Source organism: Salvia splendens, chromosome 14 (genome assembly GCF_004379255.2).
Source record: "Salvia splendens isolate huo1 chromosome 14, SspV2, whole genome shotgun sequence".
In the NCBI taxonomy this organism is placed as follows: Eukaryota; Viridiplantae; Streptophyta; class Magnoliopsida; order Lamiales; family Lamiaceae; genus Salvia; species Salvia splendens.
In genome coordinates this window covers 23,806,679-23,819,552 of record NC_056045.1, presented here as the reverse complement: position 1 = coordinate 23,819,552, position 12,874 = coordinate 23,806,679, and the positions used below count along the sequence as shown (strand labels likewise).

General features: G+C 36.4%; 1 protein-coding gene and 1 pseudogene across 1 annotated transcript; both read right to left on the bottom strand.

Annotated features, from left to right (window-relative positions):
* Positions 1 to 283: 283 nt before the first annotated feature.
* On the bottom strand, positions 284 to 2,799 carry LOC121764768 (probable glycosyltransferase At5g03795). The gene is made up of 4 exons (XM_042160794.1): positions 2,594 to 2,799; positions 1,694 to 1,881; positions 1,263 to 1,608; positions 284 to 1,061 (listed from the first exon to the last, which is right to left on the bottom strand). Exons 1-4 carry the CDS (start codon positions 2,771 to 2,773, stop codon positions 384 to 386), a joined length of 1,392 nt encoding a protein of 463 aa, XP_042016728.1. The 5' UTR covers positions 2,774 to 2,799; the 3' UTR covers positions 284 to 383.
* Positions 2,800 to 3,582: 783 nt separating this feature from the next.
* LOC121763460 lies at positions 3,583 to 8,526 on the bottom strand (annotated as a pseudogene).
* Positions 8,527 to 12,874: the final 4,348 nt, after the last annotated feature.

The following is a 12,874-nucleotide window of genomic DNA, read 5'->3' as shown; positions in this document are numbered from 1 at the left end:
ATGCTCTTACTTGTCAGATATGAGACATTTAATCGTGAATGGAGAGAGTAATAAATTTGAAGTTATTATAGTTATATACTGCTACTGGGAGTATTATTTATGAAATAGAGTACCAAATAAACTCATGTAATAGTGCAATATTTTCATGAAAACTAGACCTTACTCACTTTTCAAAACAACAAAATCTCAATACGCAAATAAAAGTAAATTGATAATTAGGAGGTTAAGTAATGAATGGATGGAGAATATAACTAATCCGATTATCCGAATAAATCTACAGTTCTCAGAAAATGCCTATATCGCTATTTTAGTTGAAGAAATTAGTAGTTAGAAAAAGCAAAAGATAAGTATTTATCTGATTAACATTTACAAGGCAGCCAATCTCAGTGAATAATATCTCCCCGGAGGCGGACGTTGAGTCTTCTGACCCATATGGAATGCAGGATCATACCAAAGACATCGTACCTCCGCGGCGGCGTGTTGACCTCGAAGTGGCGGCGCATCTTGATCCCCTGCCTCTGCAGCTTCACGTAGTCCCTCAGCGATATCCCAGCCAGGATCCTCTTCAAGTTGGGGATGTCCCTCACCGCCACGATCACCGCGAACTTCTCCCAGTCCAGCACGTCTCCGAACGGCACCACGTACTTGTCCTTGATCAGCACCGGCACGCACCCCGAATACAGCCCCTCCACCATCCGCGGGCTTGCCACCTCATACCCGCTCGGGCATATGCAGTAGCGGCTCCGCCTCATCATGCCGTAGTACGACACGTTGCTCGGCAGGTACCGGTGCACCTGCACGTCCGGATCGGATGCGTTCTCCCAGTGCTCGAGGAGAATCGGCCGGATCGGCCCGTGGACCCCACCTGCGTAGAACACCAGGATGGGCCTCCGGGACGAGGGCGGCCCGCCCAGGAGGCCTCTCGTGGTGCCCGTGGGAAGGTGGATCTCTGGGATCGAGACGTCGCGAGAGGGGTTGAATTTCTCCGAGGTGTTGGCGTTGCATAACGCCCGGATCGCGTTCTTGTGCAGATTTGGGATCGCGAATGAGATCTCCGGCCCCTGCGAGTGTTGGTAAATGAAACAAAAATAACTATAACAGTATCTCATATTAAGAGAGAATGTTTTGTCATTTCTTATCCCTTACACTTTTCGTATATTTGGTTAATTAAACTTATATTCCAATAACTTATTTCATTCACAATTAATAATGGACCGAAGGGAGTAGTAATTAAGATGGAGTGATGAAAAATGATCGATTACCCAATCATGACAGGCGAGCATGAAATGATCGGCTCCGAGGCTTCGATTCCAATAAGGATACTTGTTAGCAATGACATGGATATAATCCGAAGCTGTGCTCTTCATGAGGGACCAGTCATGAGATTCGGGCACATAGATAACTTGAGTGATCATTGTGATACTAATGGGGAGGAAGAACAAGTGAGCTTCCTCCGGATCGAATGTCCGAAACAAGCTCACTTCCATGCTAGCCATGAAGATTCCTTCTATGGCGTATGTGTTCTTGCACGGCCCGAAATGGAATACGGGCGGCTCCCCTTCTTCGTATACGTACACCTTCAATCTCTTCTCCATCTCCCTATAGCTTCTGCAATTTTACATGGTAAATTACAAGTAATTAATCCTTCATTAATAATCACTATGTTTATGGAATTTATTGAGAACGTACGTACCTATGGAAGGTCTTGGGATCCCAATACATTGGCCCGGTTGGTATGTAATCCGGGTCAACTAGATCGGTTTGGTTTGCGTCTAATTCGGCCCGGATTACCGCCCGTGCTTGCGCCAGATCAGCTTCTACTTTTGCCAAATTGCTATATTTTCGCTCTGATCCTTCGATTCTTGTGCTATTCTTTTTAATCTATATAAAGAGCAATTTTTTTCAACTGATCGATCAAGTTCAAATTTACTACTATAATTGGTTTTTTCCAGTCAATTAGTATAATTATTGGCAGTAATTATTAGCTAGTGTTTCGCTTTCTTATCAATTACTCATTTAATTACGCAAAATTATAGTAGTACTAACTTTGTATTTATATACGTTTTATATTCTTACCAAAAAAAACTTAAAAGAACTGAGAGTAAGAAAATATTCAATAGAAATTGGCGTATCGATTGCCACCCTTTAATAAGAAGAATATGTTAAGCAACTAATTAAATAGAGAATGGACACAGAATCTGCCTCTCAAATTCTAATTGACAAGAGAAAGATGGTATAGATCTTCTATCTTATTTATATGACTCTATGATATCTTAAATTTAAAGACATAATAAGTTGTCTTTATAAATTGCAGCCTTCCTCCTTATAATTTCAGTTTAGAGATAATTACGTAATATATACTCTACGTTATAAATTTATCATGACATTTCTCTATATTATCTACAAAATGTATAAAGATACCTACATCCAGAATTCTCAGTGTTTCCATAAATATTGTATACTTTAAATAAAATTAAGATTGCAGAGTGAAGATAATCTTTAATAGCTATTTTCTGTACTGATTCAAAATGAGTGAGAGACTCACAATGGTATTATGGTAAAAAATAAAGATTAATGAAGAAGGAAGACTTACTTCATCGTTACGAAACAAATGCTCGGACATCGAAGAATTATTGGAGGCGGAATGCAAGTGTTCCTTTAAGAAATTAGAGTTGAGAGAATGAAAAATGGACTCTTTTGGCCTCATGAAAAGCACCATCCCTGTAGCCATGAACACTGCTGCCACAAACCACAAGTTCTTCAAACTCACCATCTCTCTCTCTTGATTTTTGGAGAAGAAGAAAGAGTAGGTGATTACAGATTATTACACTGATACTGAGAGATATTATGGAGTGCGGGAAGAGAAAAGAATTGCTGCGTTTAATTAATTATATTGGCTGATCATATGAAATGTTTTCATGCAGAATATGGAAACTTAGTGATGACGTCTAACGCTTTTTTTCCTTGTTTGCTTGATTCCTTGCCTTCCCAATTTTCACCTTATTTATTATAAGTCGGCTACAAATTTATTTTTTATTTGCGAAATATTTCTATAATTTAGATATTCTAGTTTAATTGGGTTTATTATATTGAGTTTATGGGGAGGAAGTATTAAGTAAAATCAACGATGAAATTTACAGCCAATGCTAAGCTAAGCTAAGCCTTTTTATATTTAAATTTGTTATTTGAGCTATGACCAGCTGATCTTCACTCGCAGAGAATTAGGGGCTGTTTGTTAGTTTGGATCGTGAAATTATTACTACTACTAAATTTGTGAGGGAGATTTTGATAGTGATGCTTAGCTCGTGGTTCTTTGTTTTAATGGAGAAAGTAGAAGCGCCTAATTAATTATTGACAGCTATTTTAACGTCTCAAGATTTATCTGATTTTTGTTATGAATTCTACTTTTAGAGGCTCCAACGGAAAGACGAATGGGCAAACAGTTTCTATTTGTATTTAATATGGATGTTCTATATATGCATCGTCTACATAAACGTGGTTTCCAAAAACACATTAGTAACAGAGACGCCCCGTGATTTGTTTTGCTACTTATAATATCAAAGCTATTTAATGACTTATATCTTGTTCCTAATTGTGTGGTGCCCAAAAATTCTAATGATTGTATCATATCACTGTACAAATTTTTTTGCCATATACTATATCATCGTCTAAATTAATTTGAACATCAAAGTTGCAAAGAATTTAAACCAAAATGGTTCTCATTTTACATATAAATTCTTTTTTAGTACTACGAAATATGGCTTCAAGCACGACGCTGCTGCCTGCATACGCAACCTTTCTGAGTTTACTGACGAAGGGCTCCCCAGCTAGAGCCGCATGAGCTCCAACGGATATATCACGGTGCAGTGCATACTCATACCCGAGACTGTTTGCAGTTTGCACGATGACCATCTCCATGACTGCCTCTGTCGTCGTGTCGCTGCTGTCAGGCCTAGCTGAAGCAGTCCCTTTCCTCGACTAATCCAATTCGTGTTGGTTCGGTTTAGTTTTTACCGACAAACAGTTGAAACATATCTAATGGCAGCTCTCACCATCAAACCACTTCAATGCTGACATCAACTTTACCAGAAAAGCTTTCAACCTATCGTCGACAATGGCATTTCCCACAATATCTAATTGCACCAAATTCAAGTCCTTGAAGAGTAGATAAGCATCCCAAAAATGCTTCATATCAGCCTCTTCATCGGTGAATCTCTTCAACTGCCATTCGGACCCCGTTGTACTATTGAGAGGAGACGAGCACATGTATCTTCTTGTGTCGATGGAGTGGTCGCCAATCTCGTTATATGATACATCCAAAACTTGTAATGACTTGAGCATTTTCAAGGATTCCAGGGCTGTAAAACTGCTGAGCCTGTTGTTGCTAAGCTTCAAGCAGGATAGCAGTTGCAGAGCTTCCAACCCTGTCGCAGAATTCGGCCAAATTTAAAGTAAGAAGTCAAGTCAGCTCCTCTAATCCATAAAAAAAATTACAGCCAGCACTTTAAGGTGCATGAGAACACAGCATTTACATTGATTACAGAATTACATTTTCCATAAAAAAAAGGAAATTTGTAGCTGTTCACATTAATGATGTCAAGGATATCATATAGTATGTGTATATCAACTACCTTCAATTGATCTGAGTTTGTTGTGGCTGAGATCCAACATTTGAACCCACAGCAAGTGCTCCATACATGAAACTCGTGACAATGAGAGGCCCTTTAGCCGTACATATGTATGAGAACTAATACTTGGCAACGACAATTCTTGATAATTACCACAGAGCTTCAATAAAGACTCGGTATTTGAAGTCAGCTGCACAAAATATTAAAGATAAGTGACAGAATTAGGATTAATGCAGAAAAACTAAGAAAAGTATTGATGAAAAAAATTGTCAGCTTGAAAACACTGCCCTTCCCACTACCACACATGAAATATAAAAAAGAAATTTGTGATCAAGGAAGGTTCTCAAGGAAGGCAACTGCAAGCCGAGAACATAAAAAAGATTACAAGCAAAGAATTGAAAACGGTATGATCAATTGCCACTCTCCGAGGTCTATGTGATGCAAGCAGTGCTTACTAAAATCAGGGACCATTTACTTTGATATAAAATGAACCTTTATTTCCCCAAAGTACAATGAAAATCCAGATTGTAAAGTAAATATGCACATTTTTTTTGCTCATATGATAGTTTTCCAGATCCAGCATCCATAATTAGAACATTCCTTGATTATAATTACACATGATCTGCTTCTCAGAGTTTTAAGTGTAGAATTCTGTCACTAAAAAGATCTTCCCTCAAAACTTGTGATAATGAGACTCTACTTCTAAACAGAAGTCTTTAGCAGGTATCATATGGCTTTCTTATCCAGCTTGTAGTTCAACTAAGAGGTTTCAGGTGAACTAAGAGTTAATAACGATTAGAAAATTTTCACAAGACCTAAAGCAAAAGGGCTCCATGACTAAATGGCGTTTATTGGGTCGAAACAAATCTTTGATCAAACTACTCAAGCTCCAAAGCAGATCGACTCTATATTTCTTTATGTTCACACTAGTTTCGCGGGATTGCAGATTGACCAAGTAATGACTATCTACCATGATGAAATGCACATTTTCTCAGTAAATGACATGACCAAAGCATTCTATATTGTCCAGAAAGAAAGACCAATGAATGAAGATTGACCTGCTTCATTAGCACTAAGCTGTACTCATCCTCATAATACCCAATATGTGCAGGATCCATTTTCATTAAATCATGATAAAGTGCAAGAATATCTTCATAATGAGCCTCAGTTCCAGAATCCATGCAACCATACGTGATCAATGCGTTGTGTGCCGCCAAGAGTCTTGCAAGAGTAAGTTTTCCAATTTAACTAAAACAAAAAGACATAACAACAAAATAAAACTACTTGCCAAATCAAGAAGTTTCTTTAAAATTGTGAAAGCAATCCAGCACTAATCCAGCTTACCAGTTTGATGATGACAACAGTTCCCGGCTGCAAGCAATTTCATTGGATAAAGTCTCCATACACAAGATAGGGGTGGTTGGCTTATTCTCCTTTGTAATGTCTAATTTACATAGTGAGGCAAACAAGCTTGAATCTTCAGGATGGGTAGAATGAGCTTTGAAATTCTCCTCATTCCATGATATATTATGTGTAGTTTGCACCTCAGAATGCTCTTGATTGTTTGAACATACACTTATAGTGAATGATATAAAACAAGGCCGACTACATGGCATACCACTTGAAGAAATAATGCCGGGAAATTGTGCAATGGCAACCTTTACATGGCAGGATTCTAAGGAATCATGAGGATACTTAATGTAAGTTAACCAAGCCTGGGAAAACCCAAGTTTATTTGCTGATAGCGAATGCCAAATAAGACCATCACCACCATCATAATCAAATTCTACAGTGACTGTAGATGAGCTAACACCTTCAACTGCTTCACTGAAATATAAAATTAGGGTAAATGCTCTTTCTTTAGACTGATGATATATCTTGGAGAAAAAAGGCTGGCAGTCTGGGTTATCAATTGACAAAGATAGATTAGAACCATGAGGAGGCGATGAAGAAATAAATAGAGGCTCCCGCTTCAATGTTTGACCCAAAAGCCACAAATGGTAAAACCAGCTACTTTGATCATTAGGGTCTGTGAAGAGAGCATTGCGCACAAACTCAAACTCCTCACTCAAGACATTCTCTGTTTTGTCATATCCTTTTGCTCTTTTCTCAAGTAGTTAAGACAAAAGCATGCTGTAAGTGTTGGGGGAAAGTGAATTATTAATATCATAAATAGGAAATTAAAAGCCATTGATAAGTTTCATGTACAATCTATGAAGAGGTTATTAAAATTAACAATATCATACTATGTACATCTGTTACATGACCTTTGTGATACAAAAAACAATCTTTGTAGCTCTATAACATTCGAACATTAGTAATCCTCGTCACAATTTCACGAGTTTCTCACAATGTAAATTTTATGAAACACTGCGATCAAACTCCGCAGTTCAAATAAGTTGATTACACCCATGTAATGCAGACTAGAAAACATCCAGTCGGTAAACTGTGCTATAACTTATCAAACTGTTGGTACTATCTCTCATGCAACTGTTAAGGACACTACTTATCAAGTCGAAAAGAAAATGCAGGTGTGCAAATTAAGATAGCACGGCCTGATATCAATGGGATATGAGCAAAATATAACACTACCCTACATATTTTCGACTTCAGAAAACCAACTATTTCCATCAGGAAAAATATACTCCACTATATTCAATTTTAAAATGATGATAGATGGTCATTTGAAGTTCCCAGGGATTAGAAGATAAAGCATGCATGATGAACGATCATTTTAAGTGAATAGAAATTTCAAGAAACAAACTAGCATACCTTCGATTATGCCAGGCAGAATAATTACTAAAATTATCATATATCATATCAGTGGTGTATTGAAGTTCATCTTCATCTGGAATCTTCTTTAGCTCTGTTATAAACCTGGAAAAGGCAGCACCAAAGAACCACATTAGCAGGTCCGAATCACTACATTACCCAAATGAACACCAAATATCCAGGACCTCATCTCCTGTAATTCCATGCATGGAAATTCCGGGAGTCCAGCTTCTGGAACTTTCCCAGAAGCCGCAATTCCCTGTCCGAGGATGAATGGCCCTTACTTAGGACCCATTTGCGATGATGCCACGCCCCATATACCTTAAAGTTTCTCTTCAATGCATTCTCTACCTAAATGACAATTCGTACTCTCACAAATTCATCAATCATTTAACCAATTCCTACTATAAAGAGATGCAAAATTTCAAATTTGAACACTTGGATCTATATCTCAACTGAATCAGAGCTCGATCAGTTATTTAACAAATCCCTACTACAAAAAAGTTGCAAAAATATCAGTGTTGAACACCTCCCAAATATCCTATATACTAACTTCTAACTCACTGAATCAAGAGCAATCGATGGATAATAAGTAAGCACAAACTTACAAGTATCAATTCTTCATCAAGAACTGATTGGGGCGATTCGGAATCAACTTCATTCTCCTGGTGTCGATCGAGAAGGTGCTGAACCGCGAGCTTCCGGTAATTCCAACCGGTGTAATGCTCGGGATTGGATTCCAACAGCTTGGCACTAATTTCTATTGCTTCTTTCGTATATCTGCAGTGAAAACCCTCAAAGATTAACCACGAGTACAAATCGATCATATCCAATTAATACTACAGCTGGGTGGAAATGAGTAGTAAAAGGGAAAATTACAAACATTTTGTTGTGGTGAAAGTGGAGGAGTTGAGATTGGAGATGGCGAAGTTTGGAGGCTTTGACAGACGAGTCATCTCGTTCTTCCTGGGTTGAGGCTTTGCGCGGTATCCCGTGCATTCTCTCTCAAGAATTATTGAATATGTTGATTGAAAGGGTTTAGATCTTCAGTTCAGGCCGCCCTACAATCGTTGAAATTCAAATGTCAGAATGTATTATAGATACCTCAATCCAGAATTGTCAATGTTTCCAGATATATTTACATTCAAAATGAACATATTGCAGGGAGAAGACATTCTTTAACGGTTTTCTGTACTGATCAAAATGATTAAGGGCTGGTTTAGTAGAATGGTTAAGACTTAAGATTAGTCTATCAATTACTCACTCCGTCTACCGATACAAGGCTAATTCGACCGGGCATGGTTTTAAATTTTAATAAACATAGTAGGACCTAGGAAGTGGGTTGAAACGTCAGTGAAAGGCGTGTCCTAATTTTATATAGTCTGAAGTATTAGTTTTATAGAGGAATATGAGGAAAATAAATTTAGTGGATTGTAATAAAAAATAGCAAAAATGTAAAAAAGATATTTACTGATGGAGGAACGAAAAAAAATAAAATAAACAGTTATTGATGGACGGAGGGTGTAGAAATCATGTTAAATTATTTACTTTTCGATAGTTAAATTAACATTGATGAATGTTTGATATGTAAATCAGATAAGTGAACCTGCTATCAATGTGGGGCTGTGCTATATGCGCACACACGTCAAATTATTTTATAATAAATGATATTAATATTTTAAGAATATAATTAAAAATAAGCTAACAACTACTTCAAGCTCATTGAAATTGCTTTAATAAACCTAAAAATAAGCATTTTTTTACTAAAAACCAAAATGAGATTGATTTTGAAGTACCTCATTTTAAGTTTTGGTGCACCACTAGAGATGGTCTAATGACACTAGTACGAGCAACACTACAGAATTCTAGTAAGATTTTTTATAGCTCATTACTAGGAGTAATAAATACGAGTAAGATCTATGAAATTTTTAATCTTTAATACTAAGGTCTATGAAATGTATAATTTTTAATTATACATTACATTAAATGTATAAGAAGGTTTTTTAACCCAATAAAATCTTGGTATACTGGGCAAAGATAACTATTTTAGCCTACTAGAATTTATTTCATTATACTAATAAATAATAGTATCTCTAAAATAGACAATTTAAAAAAAAAACTATGTAAGTAATTAAAGTTCGCTACAAACTTAAATTAATTTGTGATTACTAAAATCTTTAATACCAGAAATAATACATTCAAAGAAAATCCAGAATTTTCGTAATTTGAATTCGGACGTATAAATCAATATCAATTTGGATAGTAACTCAAATTAATATTTTGTTACTTAGGAGTATATAAAATTGACTTAATTCCCAGTTGGAAAGGAAGCCATATCCAAATTTCCTTGAATACTTTGCTAACTTATACACCATATTATAAAGTTGATAATATTCCAAGATCCAAGGCACCATAATATGTAACGGTATAACCATGAAGAGGGGTCTGGAGCACCCAAAAAAAATCAAACTAAAGTATTTCAATATCAAAGTTGCAATCACCAATCCACTGTGAGCCATTGTACCCACAGCAGAGTAAACCTCTTCCAAGGAACTTAAACCAAAATGGTTCTCATTTTACATATAACTTCTCGTACACGGAATATGGCTTCAAGCACGATGCTGCAGCATAGGCAAACCAAGAACTCATACCTTTCCGAATTTGATCCAAAACTGACAATGGGCTCCCCAGCTAAAGCCGCAAGAGCTCCAAGGGATATATCACTGTGCAGTGTAATCTATGTTTATTGCATTAAAATCTGGAATGCTTCATTAGCAGTTTCCACTGCATACTCATACCCAAGACTGTTTGCACGATGGCGGAACTCCTCCATTTCTGTTCGAGCAACTTGGATGCCAACTAACACATTTGCACCAGTTTCTCCCTGGAGGTGCAGCAAAATGGTAAATTGGCTGAATAAATATACATGATGCTAGCATATATGAATAGATGATCTAGGGTATACAACCTGCCCACGGTAATGGAACAAACTTATATTCCAACGTGGACTCAAAGCATCCAAAAATTTCATCAAAGCACCAGGCCTCTCTGGGAAAATGAAACGGCATAGCACCTCATCTTTAACAGTTGATCTTCCACCCATCTGAAAATTATTAATGAGAAATCATTATCAAGCACAAACTGAAACTCATATTCATGTCAAACATTGATGTGACAAGTTTTCAACCAAGAGATAACACTGCCTCCACAGTCAAGACTGCTCTAGCTTCAGGGTCTAATTACTATTTTTATGGTAAGAGTAGAACCAGAATAGATTCTATAAGCCAATTATTTTCATCATTTATAAGAATTTATATTTAAAAAACGAAAATAAAATAAATAAAAACAAATATCTCCCTAAGAAAAATACTCTGCAGCTATCCTACTATTAGGCATTGAAAGTCTTATAAACACATACTGACATTCCATTCTACTTGGATTATAGACTTATCAAATACAAAGAATTCTCAATAAATATCAGATTAGGCTTTCGAAATTCTTGTATGTAGAGAATCTATTACTGAGCAGCAATATGAGATGCCATAGCATAGTAGTATTAGTTGGGACATCAAGTGTCTCAGCTTACTGGAGGTTCAGAATGTTTTAAATGGATTACAGTTACATGAATATATCAACAATCACTTCTCTACCAAGTGCCCAATCTTAACTACGAATTACATGGTTATAACAAACAAGAGTCATTCTCATCATCTTCATATCTAGTTTACTTGTACATGGTACACATTTGGATCAAGAGCGTGGGTCACAATTCAATTCCTCTTCAATGTGGGTCACAGTTCAATTAATCTTCAGCATGGGTGTTAGCAATTTTCCAATATGGAAAGACAATGTATAAAATTTCATTACAGAGGCATTCTCCCAAGTTATTCGTATCTTACAGATGAACTTTGAAAGGTAATTTAAGAAAAAATGGATAAGTAAAGGTAATACAATCACATGTCGAGAGATCACCTAGAATATACATTAATAGATGATATGGCCTATTTGATATACATCACTAATTTCCAGAAAGTTTCCGCCCTAAGATGCCCATGACATTTTACCGAAAGTTCTGCACATCCTAGACACTTAGGATGTTAGCTACAGATATGATAAGAGTTTGAGGCAATATTAAGAAGAAATCGTCAACTTTCTCCAAACAGAAAGCAATTATTTCTTTAAGCACGTATCAGTAACCAATACGGCATTATAATGAGAACTGCATCTTTTTTGTTGTATAAAAAAAGTTCCCAACTCTAATGGTCAGATATCTGTGTTCTCCTAGCTGATGTTTGTTGTTAAGTGGGCAGACTGCATCTATGCTAATGCTTGTGAATATGTTGAGGGTTCTCATTAAGCTAAATAAAATAAGAATATCCATTTCAGTTCGATACAATGCAAAGTTGTGCAGACAGGGCCAGACTTAATGATACTTGAATATAGAAAGGAATTATCAAGGTCAGAAGATAACATGCGCAATCAAGTAAATCTTGAAGCACTATTGTAGCTTTATAAAAAAAATTAATTTTTTTAATACAAAAATTCAATTTAATTACATTCGTCACTGTTGTTTTCAAATATGCCATGGTGCTGCAACTCATAATTCATGAATGTAACTGAAGTTTGAGTCTAGCTCATTGTAAATAACTTATCAACTTATCAAGGTCCAGCAGTAATAATTAAAAGTTAATCACAAGAAGCACATACCAAGTGTCTCAAATGATCCTTGACCAAGTCATTCTCTGTAAGATTTATGGTTTGTAGTTTAGCAGATTCCATTCTCTGGATCATTGCTTGAAGTTCCGATTCAGTATGAAGGCCAACTCTGTTAAAAGAACATAATAGGAAATTAAGTAATTTATGAATTCATGATTGTAAAAATGCAAAATATTGTCACAAACACACACAACTCATTGCTTGTCAAAATAAAATCGTATAAAACATGAATCTTGCCTGTATAGTACTAAAGCTTGTCCTTTATCTGAATTATATCTGTATTTGAATTCAGTAATATTCATAGGTCCGACCTGCAAAGATCAATACATAGTATTTGGATTTGAACTGCATCCTTGACATAATGAGAATGAGAAAAGTTGGATAAACTAAAAACTCACTAGCTCACAGAATTCTTTAAAGCTTCCAGGCTCCTCTGTCATGTAAGTTGCAAGTACAGCTTCCCGACGTCTACCTACATCTGCAAGTTCAGTTACCAATCTTAATCTATCAAAGTTCATATTAGCTCCACTTGTGATTGCTACTACATTTGCATCCTTCAGTCCATAGTACTTGCAGTAAGCTTCAGCTCCAGCTAAGGCAAGAGCACCTGCTGGTTCTAAAATGCTCCTTTTCTCCTCAAACATATCCTGTAGGAAAGTCCACAAGTAAAAATAAGCAGTACGTTCACACTTCACAGAATTTGAGCCATAGCATTTTGAAGTAGAAACAAACAAGTATAAACAAACAAAACCAACCTA

Excerpts from the sequence above, each read along its gene's own strand:
- LOC121764768 (XM_042160794.1), bottom strand. The coding sequence starts at position 2,773 with ATGGTGAGTTTGAAGAACTTGTGGTTTGTGGCAGCAGTGTTCATGGCT. Across the intron at positions 1,609-1,693 it reads GATCCCAAGACCTTCCATAG|AAGCTATAGGGAGATGGAGA; the intron begins GTACGTACGTTC and ends GTAAAATTGCAG. Across the intron at positions 1,062-1,262 it reads TGCTCGCCTGTCATGATTGG|GGGCCGGAGATCTCATTCGC; the intron begins GTAATCGATCAT and ends CAACACTCGCAG.